This window comes from Corvus kubaryi, unplaced genomic scaffold, assembly GCF_017639235.1.
Source record: "Corvus kubaryi isolate FWS band 111438036 unplaced genomic scaffold, C.kubaryi_AGA036_p1.0 128, whole genome shotgun sequence".
Lineage (NCBI taxonomy): Eukaryota > Metazoa > Chordata > Aves > Passeriformes > Corvidae > Corvus > Corvus kubaryi.
The window spans coordinates 354,572-372,921 of record NW_024580663.1 but is presented as its reverse complement, the minus strand read 5'-3'; the positions used below and the strand labels follow the sequence as shown (position 1 = coordinate 372,921).

Genomic DNA, 18,350 nt, shown 5'->3' with positions numbered 1-18,350 from the left:
TGACCACATCACTATCGATACAGAGCAAGATAGTATGATAAAATGAGACCTTACTATTACACTGACTTATTTTGTAACATTAAAAGCCATTAAACATCTAAATTTAACTATGTATATGTAGGGGATATAATATTGCTGTTCAAGATGAACACAAATGTTTAGTTTGCAGAAAAGTAGCAATATTTAAACCACACTGAATATTTCCTAACACAGAACAACAATCCCCAGAGCACTGATGCTGACAGACTCCAGCTGATGGTTCCCCTTTGGCCCCTCATGCCTGGGAAGTGCAGTGTAAATTCAGACTGTAGCTAATCAGTGAAATCAGATCATCAATGAAAGCTCTCCCAAATAAAAGTCAATAGGTGAATGGAAGAAAGTGGAACTAATAAAAAGGTAAGTAGGAGGTATTATATAAATGACTGAAAGAATGGCTGCTCCATAGAAGAAAACCAGGGTTCATACTCAACTAAAAGAGCAGCAAAATAAATCACAAATATTTAAGACCATGCAGAGGAACAGCTGCATTATGCAGTACCCTGTCTCACCTTTTCAAAACAACACCCTTTACTCCTGTAAAGATGCAACAGCCACAGCTGTGTTAGGAAAGGGCCAGTAGTTACAAGGACAATTTAAATGACAGAGGATGGAAATAAGTATATGAAAAAAACATATGAAATATGTATTTTTAACACTTACATTACAATAAATAACTTCAGTTTCTTGAAAACTAAGTAACTCATCTTAACAGAGCCATATAAAATAAATTCAAGTTTTTAATGTTACACAATTTTTACAGACAAACAAATGCAAAAAGAATGAAAGCTAACATCTTCATTTCAGAAAATGTTCATCAATATGCAGCTGCTTCCCTTGAGGGCACCTGAGGCACTAAAATGTTGATTTTCAGCAATTAAAAGTTTTTACAGCTCTCATGCCTATATTCTAAAGATGTAACAAGACATTAAAACAAACACATCAGTGCCAATGTGTTGTATAACACTCGTATAATACAAAGGCAAGAAGTGAAAATGTGGCACAAGTTGACTTGGATCATTAATGCTTGCTCGAGAAAAGGCCTACTTACACCTATCATAAAATCACAACTCCTTCTCATATGCAAATATACAGTTTTTGACCTATAAAGCAGTCTAAAAGCTAAATTAAATACTAACCTTTACTAAGAGAAATAGCAGAAGAGGTTTACCAATAATTCACCAGTAAGCAAAAAACTCTGCTGCATATTAGGAATTATCTGTAATTGCAAGTGTTGTGACAAAAGAAGTTACACAATCCACCAGGTGCAGTGGGTCCACTGCTCAGGTTACAAACGATAATGATGCTTTCTTACTTGCTGTCCAGTTGGTTGGAATTTGCACAGTGCACAGCTCATCTGCAGATTCATCAGCTGAATTCCCAATGAAATCCAAATTAAGACAGTTCAGTACAAGCTTCAAAAGTTGCTTCAAAAGTCACTAGGTTTGCTGCTGTTGGTCCTGAGGGTTTAAAGGTTTTGCCAAGAGCTAAGGAGAAAAGAAATCTTGTTGGGTCACCTGCAAAGAACATCTTTTAAAAAATAATTACGAAAAGGAACATGTTTGGATATAAAGCTCCAAAATGCACAGCAAGGGAACACATCCTAAGAGAAAAACAAATCCCTCAACAACAAAAGATAGACTATGTCCTTAAAGGGAAGGGGAAAATCATTATTTCCACCTCAGAGACATCCTCCATATCAAGCTAAAGCTCCCAGGCTTGTAAATAATTATAATAAAATTATAATAAAAACCTGGTGAAATAATCCCTTTGCATAAAATACTTCTAGGTAAAACTCATCATGTCACTGATACCGTTTGGTAAGACAGTGCTAACGTTCACTGCAAGAACTAAACTGTAATGTTTCGTGGTTTTCAGTCACTCCAGGGCAGTGTGGGACCTATGTCCTGTACATCACATGGGTACAAAGTACCCAGCAGTGGGTTATTCTCAGTGTGGTGTCCAGGCTGCTGAACAGCAGGAGTTTCAGAATCTGCCCTCACTCTGTTCCTTTGGTATCTCCAGGAAAACCTGGCATTGAGGAACAAGGAATTGAACAGTCTGAATGGAGCTCTCTACAACATCTGTATAAATACAGCTGTCAGGGGCTGTACTGCTTTACAACCCCTGTGGTGTCAGAATGAAATGTACTTCACAAGCAGAACAAGCTGCTGGGATTTGGAAGTCTATACTCAACATCCTGTGAGTAAGAATATTTTATTGATCATTCTGTAACTATGGTAATTTAAGTAACATTTACCTTGAAAGCAATTACTACCTCAAGGTTACAATATAAAAGCACTGAAAACATTAGTCATTAATCATTGACACAGTTCGTGAACATTACAAAGAAAACCAACATAATTTTGCCTAGAAAAGCAATAAAATAAATGCAAATGCAACAACTTTAACTAGTTCATCTGCTCCCTATTTAGATTCAAAGTCACATCTCAAGTTTATTAACAAGTTTTTCAATTCAGGTGATAGAAACTAGTATCAACTGTGTGTCATTAGATGCCTCATTACCCTGATAATTACTGTTGCATCATGCCAGAATTGACCCTGAATTATTAATTCAGCTTGAAATTTGAATTTCTGCATGTCTTGTACAGGCATCACCCGTTCTGCCACAAGCCTTTTCTTAACCTTTAAACTCTCCTAATTATTTTAGTGATTCCACATTTATAGTTGAGTGTATTTTTCAGTGTATTATAGACACTGAAATATTTCTAAAAATAGCTTCCTATACTAAAGTTGGCATTATAAAGATATATTCCAGATATATTTCTTTCTGGAAATCCATATGATGTCATTCAGACAAACCTCACAACATATGAGAGACAAAAGTAGTTGCAGAGCAGATGAATTACCCTGTAATCCATTTAAGCACAGAATTCATCAAGTCAGAAAAAATTAAGGGACAATTATGATGTGAGCAATTTAGGTTCAATCATGAAAAGCTTCACCTCCTTCAAAAGAGCACATGAGCATGTCCTTCAGAGAGGTGTCACAAAATGGGGCAGCTCTTTTACAGTGCTTTGCTGAAGGTCTTGAATCATCAACCAAAGAAATGTAAGGACAGAATAAACAATGTTCCTTCCTGGCTAAAACTAGATGGATATCTGGCAGATTAATTATTTGACACCAGAAATGAAAATTATGACCCAGCACTAAATGCAGATCTCATCAAGTTCCTGACATGCCTCCTTTTTTTCCTTCAAGGTTGTTCCTCTTTCTGGATGGACAGGTCTGAGGCACTTCCTCAGGTTAAGATGTAGGCAAAAGAAAGTCATTAGCAGAAACACAACTGATTGCTCACTTTGCTTTACGAGTTCTGGTGACTGTGATGAGAGAAAGGTCTGTATGTGGTACTGGTGGAGTCCCTGCACTAAGAATTTCTTGTGTCTATGTGTATTTTGGAAGGAAGGTGTTTTAATCCCTTCATGTCTAAGAAATATTTCTCCAGCCATTTGTATGAAAGGCTTTACCAGCATCCCCTGCAGAAGGAAAAAACAAACCATGCTTACCAGATCCATTTCCTGAGTCAGCTCTGAGAGAATCACTCCTGTTACACAATGGTCCACAGTGCCCTATGGGGGGAAAAAGACAGGACTGCTCAAACCTCAGGGCTTATAGTTGCCATTTTCCAGCATTGCTAGAATCAGATTGCATTTAATATTCTCCAGCATTTCTAGAATGAAGAGGAATTGTTAGGATAAAACTTCCTAAGCAGTTTAGAAGGCTTTCATGCCAAATTCTGTCAACATTAATGGAACCAGAGCTTCAAACTCCCTAATTATCTCTGAAAAAAACTTCTCATCATAAATTTTAAGAATTGTCTGATAACAAAAACCCATCTGAAAACAGACTCCAAGGAATTGCAGTCTAGAAATTCACCGCTACACTTTTCTCAGAGGTCTGTTCAGTATTCTAGCACTTCAAAGGCAAGCTGCATGAAATTCAAACCATTAGAAAAAATTAAGCTGTGCATGGATGAAAAAGATCAGAGGGCACTATCAAAAATACAAAGTTTTGTAATGCTACCTATCAAAAACACTAATCCTCTTCCCTCCACAGTAGTTTACAAAGCATTGGTTTGAACTGAATGATACATTCCATCACTGAGAACTTGTGTCTAAAAAGCGATGAAGGAGGATTCAATACTTCCATGTGAGGGTACAATCTAATCATTAAGGCTTAAGAACCTTGGAATGTTTCAAAATCAAATACAATGCAGAATTGTGCAATTAATTAATAAAAATTAACTGTCTTCACTGAGCTGCTACGAAGCTTTTATAGAAAAATTAAATCTGCTCCTTGTTAAAACAACTAAAACCGACTGCAATTAGGCCTTGCCATTTAATCAGAGGAAGATCTTGGTGTACTTTCACAGCTGCAGTTTGCAGCCTCAGCTCCCCTGGTGTCCAAACCACCAAGTCATCCTTGTCAATATTTTCCTGCTATTTGTTGCAATCGCACTCATTTCTACAACTCTGAAGATCACTCACTGTCATCTATTTTGTACTGTCACTTGTACCAAACCACACGAGGAGACAATTTAGGGGAGCTCTCAGGCAAAAGTTATGCTGCTGCCTTATCTGCCTTTTACATTTCAAATTCTGTAAACAGTCCATTGGAATGCTCCTTAGATCACACAAACATGCAAAGATGGAAAATGCAACCTCCCCTTCATCACAGGCGTGAAGGGCTGTGTGGTGAATTATGAAGGAGCTGGGAAGAGAACTGCAGACCTGGCTGCTAATCCCTTTCCCAATTATAAATCACACTCAAATTCACACTGGATGAACCTCAATCCAGAATGCTAATGCATATGTATTTGAAACTACCATATGCTAATTATTACATCTATTAGTATTGTTTAGGGATTATTTCTTCAATTGTTACATAAAATTTAATTCACTAGATCTATGGCTTAATTTTCTTTTCTGCAGAAATTCTTAATTTAACTAAAGAAATCTCTTAAGAAACTGTATTTTGTATTTAAATCCCTGTTTTTAATGAGCTGCACACTGAAGAGTCACACTGCAATCATTTTAATAATAAATGCAAACTACAATTACAGTACATTCATAAAAATAACTGCAAAATGGTGAAGTGTACTTGAGTTTGTTTTTAATAAACAGATTATTGCAACTTATCTTTTATTAGACATTCCCAAAGTAACTCAGAAAGTACATTAACTTGAACAGTATTACAAAGTAAGACTGAAAAGCAAATGAGAACCTCACTGGCAAGAAACAAAAACTGCTAACTTTGTGCTTCCCTGCTGAATTACCAGGATCACCAACACATGCACACATAATGGATGATCCTGCAAGTAAATTGCCAAATAGCTTTAATTTTCCCATTGTTTTTTCTCAAAACGTAAGTTGGGAAAGGCTGGACCTTCACGCAGACACGCAATAGAAATGTGTTTCTATATGAGCTGAAGAAAAATGAAGGCATTAAACAGAATGTTTTGACAAGGGCTGCTATTTTACAACCACACTATAAAGGAGTGCTCTGAAAAAGAAAACCAAGAAAAAACCATGACAGCACTATGAGTTCTGTGAGACATCAGACCCCACAACCTCACACAAGCAGCAAACCCACTCTGGTCCTTCCCCATGGGGCAATCTGTTTCAAGCAATGCACTTCCCACTTTTTCCACCCAAGTATCAAACCAAGGAACATAACACGGCAATAACTATAAATGAAGAGGTCCAAACAAAAAACCAAACCAAAACAAAAATGGCAGAAGTGAACAATTCTTTCCTACCTCCAAGGGTTTTTTTACATCACCCATGATGTCTCTGAAGGTGAGCTGATTTTTCAGTACATCAAGCCATCCTAATTTTGTGATTTTAGCAATGACATGAATAAGAGCTTGATGACAAAGGAACCAGTTTGGGTCAAGAAGCTACATAGTTCAGAATGTAATTTCCTGTAATGAAGCATTTTAAGACTGACGACACAAGTTTTCTGTAAAGAATCTGAGTTAACAGTCCTAATAGAAACTTAAGGCATGGATTTTTTTTCAATAATTATTATGGTTAGTACAATAATTAACATTAAATCATTAAATAGAGCTAAACATTTAGTAACACAAAGTACATTACATACACAGTCATTATTCTAGGACACGTGACTGCAGTTTTTGAATTCAGAGAACACTGGCAGGTTAAACAGTAATTATTCATTCTGGTCCCATACACTGGCAACTGATTATTTCACTATGGAACAGCAGCTCTCACAGTCAACTATATTCAATTTTTTACAGCAAGTGTCCCTATGAATGTTTTCAATCCAACCTTCATCATCCCACTGGGTAATGGACACTGCAGTGGTAGAAATTCTGCTTAACTGGAAGGAAGTTCAGCTGCTTCAAAAGCTGCTGAAACATATAAAATTCAAGTTGATTCAAGTTAATTTTCACCTGAAAGAACACTGAAATCCTTCATCAGAAGCAGTGGATTCTCAGTGAGGTGTTTCAGGCTACTACTGTCTACAACAGTGCAAACTTTCTAAAAATCCAAACTGAATCATAGGCTTTTGGGACAAATCCTTTCGACACTAATAAAGACCTATCACACATTTGCTCATGCTTTTAGGATCTAGCAATGGCTTTAACACAGATCCTAAAAAGTAAGGAAAACTATGTAGGCTCTTAGTCCTGCAAATCAGAAGCTGCTCTGGCATGACTTTTATAAATGTTAAGAGCTGAACATGAGCAATGTGATATGTAAGTGACTGGCACTGTACTAGAAATATCTGCAATTTTTTTCCTTTACAAACATGAACTGAATGTCTCTAGCATCTTATGGGATAAAAACAAAGTCTACTTTGAAAAAATTAAGGTTTTTTTAAAAGATGAAGTAATCTGAGCCAACATTTATTTTAATTTTGAAAATATGAAACGTTATTTGTGAGTTAATTGCAGAGAAATGATGGAAGATCTCAGAATCCCCTTTATGCTCACTCTCGCTCAATGACAACCTTATGAAAACCAGGACTGGTAAATGGAGAATAGAACTAAAGAACAAACCAGACTACCCACTCACTGGTTACTGTGCTTACATGGGAGTTTCTGCTCCCCCCCACACTGTGACATTTTAACAACTAACATCACTTATGAATGCCAGTCCTGTGCAAGGGGCAGTGGAGATGCCCTGCTGAAAGCTTAGACAGGCACATTGCTGGCAGAAACTGCTCATAGGATGTCTACAAAAACACATTGAAAGGTATTATTCAAAAATAAGTGAATTAAGGGCAGGGAAAATGAGTCAAAGCTGGAAAAGTAATCAGTAAACCAGACTGGTGATCAGGTTTTATTAAGTATACCAACATTTTATAAAAGGTGTATTTTAGTAGTATCTTTGTTTCATCATAGCTAAACATAAATTACAAAACAGGAGTAAAAAGGAGAAGACCTAAAAGTATCATCCCTTTTGATGGGATGATAGCTGTTTAATAGCTAGGAATGAGAATAAAATGATGTTCAGCCACAAGGTCATACCCCACTGTGTCCTGACCCTGCTCTACAGATGACACAGCCCCTGTTTATAACCCTTCTGAAAGCACTCACAGCTAAGATGCTTTCTTGTTTTGTGCCTGACATTTCCAGTGCATGGTGTCATCACTTCCACAAAGACCAGCTGCAAATGAAAAAATATCTAGAATCATTTAGGTAAAAAAAGAGAAAAGCATTTTGCCTTTATTGTCCTGACCTGGTAATGCCCCATGACTGAGAAATCTACATGAGCTTCCACGAGCACGATGACCTTTATGGATAACACATCCCCCAAACACTGAGTGTTCCTTGTTCCAGGAGAAGCTGGCATTGGCTGAGGCATCCAGGGCTCTTGATAAGCTCCAAGAGGACCTTCTCAGCTTGCATTCCTGTGCTGGATCAGTTCCTTCATCCAGGTGCTTACAAAGGACTTCTAGTTCTGCCAGACTCTGTCAAGGAAACAACAGGACTGAAACATCCACGACGACTTCTCGGCCATGTAAGATTTCTTTATTTATAATTCTAGATGCTGTAGCAGAAACATTAACTGTTACCTATACTAAGCTTTCCTATACTAAGTTGTGTCACTTTTAAATTATAAAAAAAAAAGGAGGCTTCCTGTGACAAGAAGCCAAAATAACTCTAGAAATTAAAATGTTATTTCTGATTCTCTCAGCTACCAAAGTATTTTTTACTATGGTTTCATCCACTTGTTTTTCTCAGCCTTCAGATGAGAAGCCCAAAGCTTTTCTAAAGAGAGATGAAAAGACAGAAAAATGTGAAGTTTGGGCTCTGAAGCCCGGAAAACTTCTGGCAAATTTAATTTTAAGACTTGTAATTATTCATCAAATTACCACACTCAGAAAAAAAATCAGCTTTGCCTGCATCTGTTGAGGCAAATATGAATGACAGACAGTGCAATTTAGAAGCTGTAGTGGTAAGAGAAGAGCTAAAATTCCTCTCTGCCTAGAAGCTGAAAAAGTTCAGAGAAATCAAGGAGAAAAAAAAAATTAGCTCTCTAGATTAGATATCTATTTTCTTTAAGAAAACACAAGACTGTCACAATACTGTTTTTATTGTGAGACAAAACATGTGAAACTGATGCCTTCAGACACCTCCTTCACTCAAACCCTTATCAACAGCTGAAAGGTGATTCCTAAGAATACAATTGTGTCAACGGAGATGATCCTACAGTCAGACAGATGCTGGCTGCTTTAAATGAGTTGGGAGTAGAAACAAACCTGAACAAGATGTGGCATTTTTGATCACAAATAAGGGAAACTTTTTCCAAGAAACAGATTTACATGCTAATGGAAAACGTTAGATATTAAGAATTTTTTTCCCCACTTGTCACGTTTTCATAACACTCAAGAATAAGCTGAACAGAATTCTTTGGATACTTCTAGTCCCACCTCTCCAGCTCCCTGAAGTCCTGGGCAGATCTCCTAGTAGCCTGTCCAAGTACCAAGAACCAGAAATGCTGGAGGCCCAGCTCTGCAGCAACCCACCAGGCAGGCAGACAAGGAGCAAAGCAAACTGGCAGGAAACCAGGGAGGTTCCCAATCGAAGCTTTGCTGACATAGAAAAATTCCCAGAAACGTTTTGATTTTAATTAACATTTGCTGGCTGAAAATATTCTATTATGAAAGTTCCACCAGCTCTACCCAAGAGGAACTTGACAGGCATAACTGCTGAATTGTCACAGTTGAGGGAAAAAGAAAATTTAGTGATCCTTTTATGTGCCATGCCCGGTACTCAAAAAATAAATGTTCAAATAAATGCCAAAAATGGCCTCGCTAGCGCTGCCACAGCCGTGCCGCCAGCAGTGGTGCGAAGCCACAAGGGATGCCGGGCACACGCCTGACACCTCAGTGGGTGTCTCCCGAAGCCCTTTCCCGCCTTCCCCTTCCTTCCCCCCTTGTTCGAGGCCGTTTCAGTGGCTGATGTTCATCTCGGACAAGTTCTGAAGCGGGGCTGCCTCTGGTTTTCGGAGAAGAAGCGGTGCAGGAGCCCAGCACTGCCTTCAGAGAGCAGCGGCACCGCGGAGTAGGTGCGGCTCCGTCGTGGAGCCGCCGTGATGCCAGCGCGGATGCCGGGAGCAGAGCGAGGGGAGCAGAGCGAGGGGAGCAGAGCGAGGGGGGCTCTGGAGCGCCGCCGGTCCCGGCCCCGCACAGCATCGCTGGCCGCACGCGTGTCCCGCCCTCCCGCAGCACAGCGGGGCCGCCGGCTCGGCTCCGCTGGCCCCGGCACCGCCGCAGCTCCGCGGACAGGGCGACTCCCGGGCACCTTTTCTCCCTCAGCCCGGCCGGCCCTGCGCATCCCACGGGCCCCGCCCGCACCACCTGAGCGCTCCACCGCGCACCTCAGCACCGCCCTCCCTCCTCCCCCCGAGCTCTCGGCCCGTCCCCACGGACGGCCCCGCTGCGGCCGCGCCCCAGCGACCAGGCGAGGTCCCGCCGGGCGCACCCACCTGGAGGCGCAGCGCATCCTTCCGAGAGGCGGCGGGGCCGGGGGGGACGGCGGCAGCGCCGGGGCCGGGCGGGGGTGTGCGGACACGGGCGGACACGGGCGGGGCGGACCGGGGGAGGTGCGGACACGGGCGGGGGCGGTGCGGACACGGGCGGGGGCGGTGCGGACGCGGGCGGACACGGGCGGAGGAGGAGCGGACGCGGGCGAGGGCGGTGCCAGCTCCGCCCGGATCAGCGTGGGGTCCGCCTCACGATGAGCAGTTGGTGTAAAATTATTCATGTTTCCCTGATGCTTTATTGCCCACGTTTCAAAAATTCCCATGTGAAGCCTGGTAGCCCCAGAGAAGGGGACTACACTGGTAGAATGTCTCTGGAAATGGAAACTGGTTTAGACCTGGAAGGAAAACATGGATTGGGTGTATTTGCTGGATTCATCCTCAGCAGTGAGGTCGAGAAACAATTATTAGGACAATTTAGTCAGGGTAGGAAGAGTGGTTTCTTTGCACATGAACTATCACGGTTGAATCACTGAACCATATGCTTTTATACAAAATACCTTCATTAATTATTAGTCTGAAGCAAAATTATGGAAATGGGGTTAATAAACAAATAAATAAATAGTTCACGAGCAGAGTCTGTGGATAGAGCATGTACCTAAGTGTGAGTGAGAGCTGGAGTTTCTGCAGAATGAGCCAATTCCCAGCTTGCCTGGAGAGTGTTTGTTCCTGGCCAGAAACATCTGTCCCCCTGGCCTGGGTCTCCTGTCCGTGGTGACGGCTGAGCACGGACAGAAGGGGAGAGCACAAAGCTGTGCCACGGGGCAGGCACGGAGCGCACACTGTGCTCAGCTGCACAGGGCACCCCTGGCATTGCACCTCATTTAACCATCACTTGAATCATTTTAATCTCTGGAATGCAGAAAATTGCCTTTCTATATCTGATTCCTTTCAACTATATCCTGGTTATTTTAAGGGGAAAAGAACTGGTCCAGCTAAAGAATTAATGGATTCCTAGACTAATACCTGACAAAACTTGAACACAGCAAGTAATAATGTTAGATTGTGAAAGTACCCCAGCCTATGTCAGGGTCCTCGCCCAAAGGACCTACTGCATTAAGTAGTGTAATTTCTGTAGCAACTTCTATACAATTCCCTTACGTGGGAGGGGGAAATGGCACAGTGAAGATGCTTGTGTGGCAGGAGGAAGCTGTGCCATGAATTTCAGACTTGCAACAAAATTCTTACAGTCTTCTGTGGAAGCTCAATTAAAGGAGGGTTTAGGTCTGCCTTGGAAAATACAGTACCAGGACTAATGCATAGTTTTCAGCTCAACTCTGGCTCATTTCCTTCTAGATGGAATAAACCTCTCTTCTTGAATTGCTGTTCCTTTGGGTTACGTGAACAGATCTGTTGCTACAGGCAATGCATTCACAATGAGATCCATTTGTTTGCCACGCAGCTCAGAGAGGACTGAATCTCCTTCATGCTTTTTAAAATTTAACATTAAATGCTTGTTGAAGTATATAAACAAAACCAGATGGTTTTGTCCCCTCCCACAAAAAAGAAACTAGGAATTGTTCAAGGTGTCAGTGTTCCTTTTTTTTTTTTGCATAACACTGGGATTTTTCCTAAAATGCAGTTTTCTTACTGAAAGGAATGGCTGATAATTTACAAGAACTTAAATATATATAAAAAATACATACGGAGAGAAATGCAACATATTTAATTTAGAATTCTTTGTTCTGGGAATGTGAGCTTTTCTTAAACAGACATACTCCATCAGGCTAAACACTCACAAACTGGTATTTGCTAGAGTTCTGCTGCACATTTTCTCATTCAAACATTCTTTTCCTTCTGTTTTTCATTTTACATTAACAGCAACAAAAGGCCCTGAAGAATTCTAATTTCTTTCTATGGCTAATGATTTCAAGATTATTTTCTGTGCTGTGTACTATACTATGCCAATATATATTGCCACCATTTAGTGATTACTTTAGTAATCTAATTCATTAATTTGCTATGCAGATCACAATTGATCTTGAGTATAGGTCTGCATATTAAATAGTTCCATAAAAAATAATCAGTGATTTCTATCAGATAATTTTATGTTTAATTTAATATATAGTGGATAAGCAAAAAAGGTTATTAACACATCACTAAGAAGACCAGGAAGAGTCCATAAAAACAAAACCAGTAGTTAAAAATGAAGCCACTTCCTATTCCTAATTAAAACTAATTAATCATTTTCAATAACACAATGACACACTTTCTTCTCAGAAGCTGACAATACCCCATGAAGCCTGAAATGAAATAAATTATTCTTTGGTTGTTTGCTGGACAGAGGTCAATAATACCTCAGGGCAAACACAGTCTATAGCCAATTTCTTAATGTAATTCAAATTGAAAAGAAAAATCTTTCTAATAGCAAAAAAAGGCACAAATAGCACATTAAAAGAAGAATTTGTGATGTACTGTATATGCATTAAAAATTCTACACAGTGTGTGTATGGGTACAGTAAAATTGCCCGTAAAGCTTCCCTGTCACCAGGAACTCAGCTCACAGCCACCTTGGTGTGTGCAGGGACCACTGCCTGGGCCTGTGCCTTGGCCCAAGGAGGCTGAGGACACGAAAGCTTTCCCTGCAGATGCCTGAACTTCTGCTTCCTTAGTCCCTAATGTCGTTCAGTATTTTACTGCTATTCATCTGTCCTCAGCCAATGGGAACAGAGGTGTAAGTGCAGGGTTGGTGTTTTCCATTTCCCATTAATGCCGAGCCAGCCTTCATGTAATTAGTTAACAAAAGCAATTGGAGAAATTTCTCAGGGTGCTCACTCAACCCTTGGAAGTGTGTTTTTGGCTCCATCTCCTTTGCTGTCTGGTTCATGGATCAGTTTGCACAAGGTGCATGTGTTCTGGTGGTTTTCTGCCCTTTCAGCAGCTTGGCACTGCTGATGGGTTGGGGATAGGGACAGCTCTTGCACAGCCCCAGACAAAGGATAGATCCTGGCTCTGGAGTGCAATCTCTGTGTGTTTGAAGGGCATGCACTGAGTTACAGAGCAGCTGCCGCCTTTAAACTGCAGAAATGCCCACCAACCAGCATCCCATTCAGGGGGAAAATTATGATCCCAAACCCTGAACCACTCCCAGGCTGGTGGGAAGGAGCCAGCGCTGTGAGGAGTAATGCAGGAGCTGTTAGAAGAAGGAGTCCAAGATGCGCTCAAATGTTTGAACGCACAAAGAATCTCTTCTGGCTATTTTTGAGTATTGACAGTAAAGCAGCACTTACTGGCTTTAGACCATGATTGCTTCATGTATCTATTAAAAGTAAACAAAATCATCCCCCAGAAGACAGATAATTCACTTTTGATGAGACTCACCATGGAAAATTTCAAATGAGAAGAAAAATCCTGCTGAAACTTATGAGAAAACATGAACTAAAGAGATTAAAGACTATTTTGCAACCTCCATACTTACTTAGGCTTGTTGCCATGTGAAAAATCTCTTGATATTTCTCAGTACTTTACAGACAAAAAGAAAATTGATTCGAAGTAAAAGTTTTGTTGAACTATTGACATTTTTTGTAGACAAATTAGAATATGTGAAAGAAATTATAAGGTAAGTTAAAAATTAATATAAAATTTGATCCCTTTGGCATACTTACTAGAAAGGTGCATGTTGAGGAATTTTATTTAATAGTCTAAATATATGGTGTTACAACTGTTCTTATTTCTGGTAAGTAGCATGGTGTACTTCATCCAAAGCTGCATTTCAGGAAGGGGGATACACAAGTGAGTGTGTGTGTTATCAGAGGAGCCATTTACAGAACAGAGACTACTGGTAAATATAACCGTGTGAAAGGATTTGGACAATAGATGTATAAAAACTATTATTCAGAGTTGTTTTCATTATCGTAGTCCCCAGACTCATATTCTTCATCATCTTCCTCATCAGAATTGTCATAATACTCCTCATATTCAATGCTGTAGCTTGCGCTTCTGCTGCCAGCAGTAAATGCAAATGCAGGAGATGGGTCTGCAAGATGTAATTGAATCCAGATTAAATTAGTTGAAGATAGGAATAAAGAGGAAGGCATGGGTTTGGATTTGTACAGCAAGCTCAGAGTTTCTGAATCCTTGTTATTTATGAAAAGGACAGGGGTTTTATCCAATGGTTTGACCTCATACCACTGAAGGTCAAATTTCTATATAGAATCATGGAATCCCAGAATAGATTGGTTTGAAATGGACCTTAAAGATCATCTTGTTCCACCCCCCTGCCATGGGCAGGGACACTTCCACTATCCCAGGTTTCTCCAAGCCCTGTCCAGCCTGGCCTTGGACAGTTCAGGGATGGGGCAGTCACAGCTTCTTTAACAAACCTGTGTCAGTGCTTCACCACACTCTGAGTAAAGAATTTCTTCCTAACATCCAATCTAAATCTCTCCCATTTTAGTTCAAAACTATTCTCCCTTGCCCAACCACTATCTGCCTGTATAAAAAGTCCCTCTCCCTCCTTCTAGTAAGCCCACTTTAGGGATTGGAAGGGGCTCTGGGATCTCCCCAGAGCCTTCCCCAGGCTTAACACCAGCAGCTTGCTCAGCCTGTCTCCAGAGCAGAGGTGCTCCAGCACTTGGAGCATCTTCATGGCCTTCTCTGGGCCCACTCTAACATGTCCACATCTTTCCTGCGCTGAGGACATGTTGAAAATGCATTTAATTCCTAATACTAATAAGCTATGACATCGGTCCTCTGCAGCTGCTGCGCATCTGCAAATATTGCCAGAGAAAATGAAGCTTTAAAAGCCCCTTGTAGAAATGAGGTGAGTGACAAACTCCTCTAGACCAGGAGGTAAATATGACAATGCATCTTTATCCTGGATTTCCCAGGAAAAATAGTTCTCCATAGAGGAAGAAGGATATTATTCTGCAGGTCTGGGCACAATGCAAAACAACTGCAAAGCTATTTCTTACATCTTTTGAACCACTCTCATTAAGGAACAACAACGGTTTCCTTTCTAGTTTTTTGAAAAATAAACAGCTAAGCAGACCTGCCACGGTTCAAAGACTCCCTCAGTTACACCAGCTGTTGTTCTGGGTCCTACTAACATCAAAGGACTTCTCTAGGATAAGGACAGTGGAATAATGTGTCTCAGCTGTATGGCTCCAACCCACGGTTTTCTGTTTTCTGGAAGCTGGTATAATTCACAGCAAAATATTACCATATAAACCCGTTAGGGGGTACAGTAAAATAAAAGCACTCAGAAGAGTAAAAATACAGGCAGCTTTGGGTAATTTGCCCTATGCTTCATTTGCATTCTGACCCCATCCTTTGCATTCTGCTTGTATTCATTTTTATATTTTTTACATTCAAATAAAAAAAAATTACCATCAATGACTTTCAGTCTTGCAGAGGCATATGTTGCACCATACTTATTTTTGGTGTGGCAGATGTAAATGCCTTCATCTGATTTTTTGAGGCCTTGAATCTGCAGCCAGCCTGTCACACCATACTTCTGAGGCCCACCTCTTTCCTTTGAGAAGGAAAGAAATGGTTGAAATTAAGTAGCTAGGAGACACCATGATATTTATCAAAATAATTGTGGATGGATTAAATATCATTAAAACCTTTGCTCTTTTTTAATGCAAACAGGCTTTGATTCTGCTTATTCCTGCTGCTCTATGTTTTACCTTCTTACTGCTCTGCACCTCTGAGTTCCTGCTTTCCCATCTCTGCCCTTTCAGCTTCATTGCCCTGCGCAGTGCTCTCATTCCTGTTCCTCTTCACGCCGCTGTTTCCAGAGCTCCTCCTTTGTCCCTGAACCAGTTGCTGCTCCTTCAAAGCATTGCCACCTATGCTCAAGCTCAGCAATTTCTTTAGGATGAGACGGAGAGTGAGTCTGGGTGGGCTGTTAGTGCCAAGGGGGCCTGACCAAGCTGACACTCAGCAGCCAGGTTTTATGGATTGGCATGACATTCCATGGGAACTTTCACACTTCATGACAATCAGTTTCAACTGGCTTGGACTAAAGCCTCCTAAAGGGGTGAGCTTTCTTTTCCAAACAAATAACTCGAACACCTTAAGAGATGTTAACAGAGATGCTCTCGTGCTGAGAGCATGGGTGAACAGGGAGTCAGCTTGGCCTCTGAGGTTACCAGTGTTTGCATGTGGCTCCTTGCATCATTGTCACTCAGCAACTGTTAGTCCACTAATCCCACCTATGTTCATGTTTCCTCTGGAAAAGCTTCTAAATAACTTAGACTTTTAGTACTTTGGTATTTTTGGCGCTTTAATTAGCTTTTTCTGTGTTTATTCTCCCTACCTTTTTGTTCATTTTGTGCTCCATGTCCACTGGATCTGGCTGGTTTTGGGCTGTATCCAGAAATTTGCCATGCATTTCACTGCATGGTCTCTGCTCATGTTCTCTGTCCATTGGAGAAGTCTTGCAGAAGGCCTTAGCAAAGGCTTCAGCCTTCCTGCAGGCTGCCTGGACAGCTGGCATCATTTACTCATCTCCTCAGAATTTTATTTCCATTTAAAAGAGTTAACATTTTGATTTATTTGATTTCAGCTCAAACTTTCAGCCTATTTCTGGATTTGCTTGAAGCCCCTACTAATGCCATTCTACTCTTTCCCCTTAGATTAAAGCACCATGGCTTCCATAAAATGAATAAGATTCTTTGCTTTCCTGGTGAATGCCTCAGGGACGGAACCCAAATAACAGGTCTCCAGGAACAGCATCTTGCAAAGGGGAACTTTAAATACCTGTCAGAATTGAGCTTCCTGCATCAAGAGTAGTAGAAGTGCTGCAAACAGCCATCCTTCCCAGAATGTTCCTTCTTTCAGCTCAGTTTTTTCAGTATCAGACCTACATAAAGAAATTCTTCCATCTTTTCTTTCCCTGCAGCAGCCCAGATTAAGCACCTGCTCCTCTTCGCAAACCCTATGCAATAGTAAATTCAAGTTTTACCTGAACTGAGACGTGGGTGTCATCTCCTGGCAGAAACATTTTATTCCCCTTTTTTTTCCATTCAAGCTGTGGCATAGGATAGGCTGACACCTCACAGCCAAAAATGACATCATTGCCAGTGTAATTCTGGGCATCCTGAGGTGGCATAGAAATAACAGGAGCTGCAAAGAACAGACAGCGGTGCTTTAGAAGACAGTGGACAAAAGAACACAAACATAGAAGCAAGTAACGTCAATCCCTGCTTCGCATGATACCGTCAGATTGCATTCGCCTTTTGCCTCTCACACACTGTGAAGAGCCACGTGATTCCAAACATCTTTTACATCTCAGAAAACCTTGTGTCTGTGCTTTCTAAAAATTCTTATTCAAGTCTGTTGTTCCCCTTGCAGAGGATCTTGGAACCTGAGCTGAAATGAAGGGCTTAATTTTGCCCCATGAGCCGTCATCGTGGACGAGGCTCAGGGTCCCCCAACAGAGGTGCCAGTACCCGACCTGAGCTTCAGAGGAAAGCACAAGAAATTCTGTAGCACACAAGTCACAGAGTGATTTGACTGTATGATAGCTCTGAATGTGTTACATTTTGGTTAGCTAAAAGCTAAAATACTGCCGTTGCTGGCTTGTCAGGTTTGTTTTCTGAGTACATCTTTGCCTTGAAGCTGCTAAACCATTGTCCTGCACTGATACCCATGGAAGTCACAAGTTACAGAATAACAGTTGTAATGCATTTTACATTTATCCTCAATTGCTACTGATGCCATTCAATATTCGTGTTAGGAATGAAAGGGATTGAAATCCAATTATTTCTATGAGGGTTCATGTTCTACTTATTATACCTGTTAACGTTTCCACGTTCTTGTTTCCTCGTGTTCTCTTACCGTTACCCCCTCCAGTGTTTATTGATCACCTCAGCGTTCTCCTTTTTCCCTTTTCCCGAAGCAAAAGCTGCCGGCAGCCACGAGAGGGAGCCAGCCCGGGGGCTTGGAGGCACTGGAGCCACAGCCCATCCATCCCGCGGTGCCTTCACAGCCCATCCATCCCGCGGTGCCTTTACAGCCCATCCATCCCTCGGTGCCTTCACAGCCCATCCATCCCGCGGTGCCTTCACAGCCCATCCATCCCCCGGTGCCTTCACAGCCCATCCATCCCCCGGTGCCTTCACAGCCCATCCCTCGGTGCCTTCACAGCCATCCCTCGGTACCTTCACAGCCCATCCATCCCTCGGTGCCTTCACAGCCCATCCATCCCCCGGTGCTTTCACAGCCCATCCATCCCCCGGTGCCTTCACAGCCCATCCCGCGGTGCCTTCACAGCCCATCCATCCCCCGGTGCCTTCACAGCCCATCCATCCCCCGGTGCCTTCACAGCCCATC

The 18,350-nt window shown here is 41.5% G+C and overlaps 1 protein-coding gene and 1 long non-coding RNA gene across 9 annotated transcripts in view; both read right to left on the bottom strand.

Moving 5' to 3' along the window:
- The window catches only part of LOC121662890, a 92,050-nt gene extending 81,945 nt beyond the window's left edge, over nt 1-10,105 (bottom strand). For 6 of the 7 annotated variants that reach the window (XR_006015473.1, XR_006015475.1, XR_006015466.1 and 3 more), the window contains exons 1-4: nt 10,017-10,105; nt 7,764-7,995; nt 3,564-3,626; nt 1,352-1,523 (exon numbers count right to left, since the gene is read on the bottom strand). This is a non-coding gene — a long non-coding RNA (uncharacterized LOC121662890). Of the gene's footprint in view, nt 1-1,351; nt 1,524-3,563; nt 3,627-5,815; nt 7,996-10,016 lie in introns of all 7 variants that reach the window. The other variant, XR_006015474.1, reaches the window with a different exon arrangement.
- A 1,608-nt stretch (nt 10,106-11,713) lies between these two features.
- Nucleotides 11,714-18,350, bottom strand: part of LOC121662879 (kazal-type serine protease inhibitor domain-containing protein 1-like) — a 12,710-nt gene continuing 6,073 nt past the window's right edge. The window contains exons 2-4 of one of the 2 annotated variants that reach the window (XM_042024515.1): nt 16,981-17,141; nt 15,399-15,543; nt 11,714-14,046 (exon numbers count right to left, since the gene is read on the bottom strand). In XM_042024515.1, coding sequence (XP_041880449.1) covers nt 13,901-14,046; nt 15,399-15,543; nt 16,981-17,141 — 452 coding nt within the window. In that variant the 3' untranslated portion in view covers nt 11,714-13,900. The remainder of the gene's footprint in view (nt 14,047-15,398; nt 15,544-16,980; nt 17,142-18,350) is intronic. The other variant, XM_042024525.1, reaches the window with a different exon arrangement.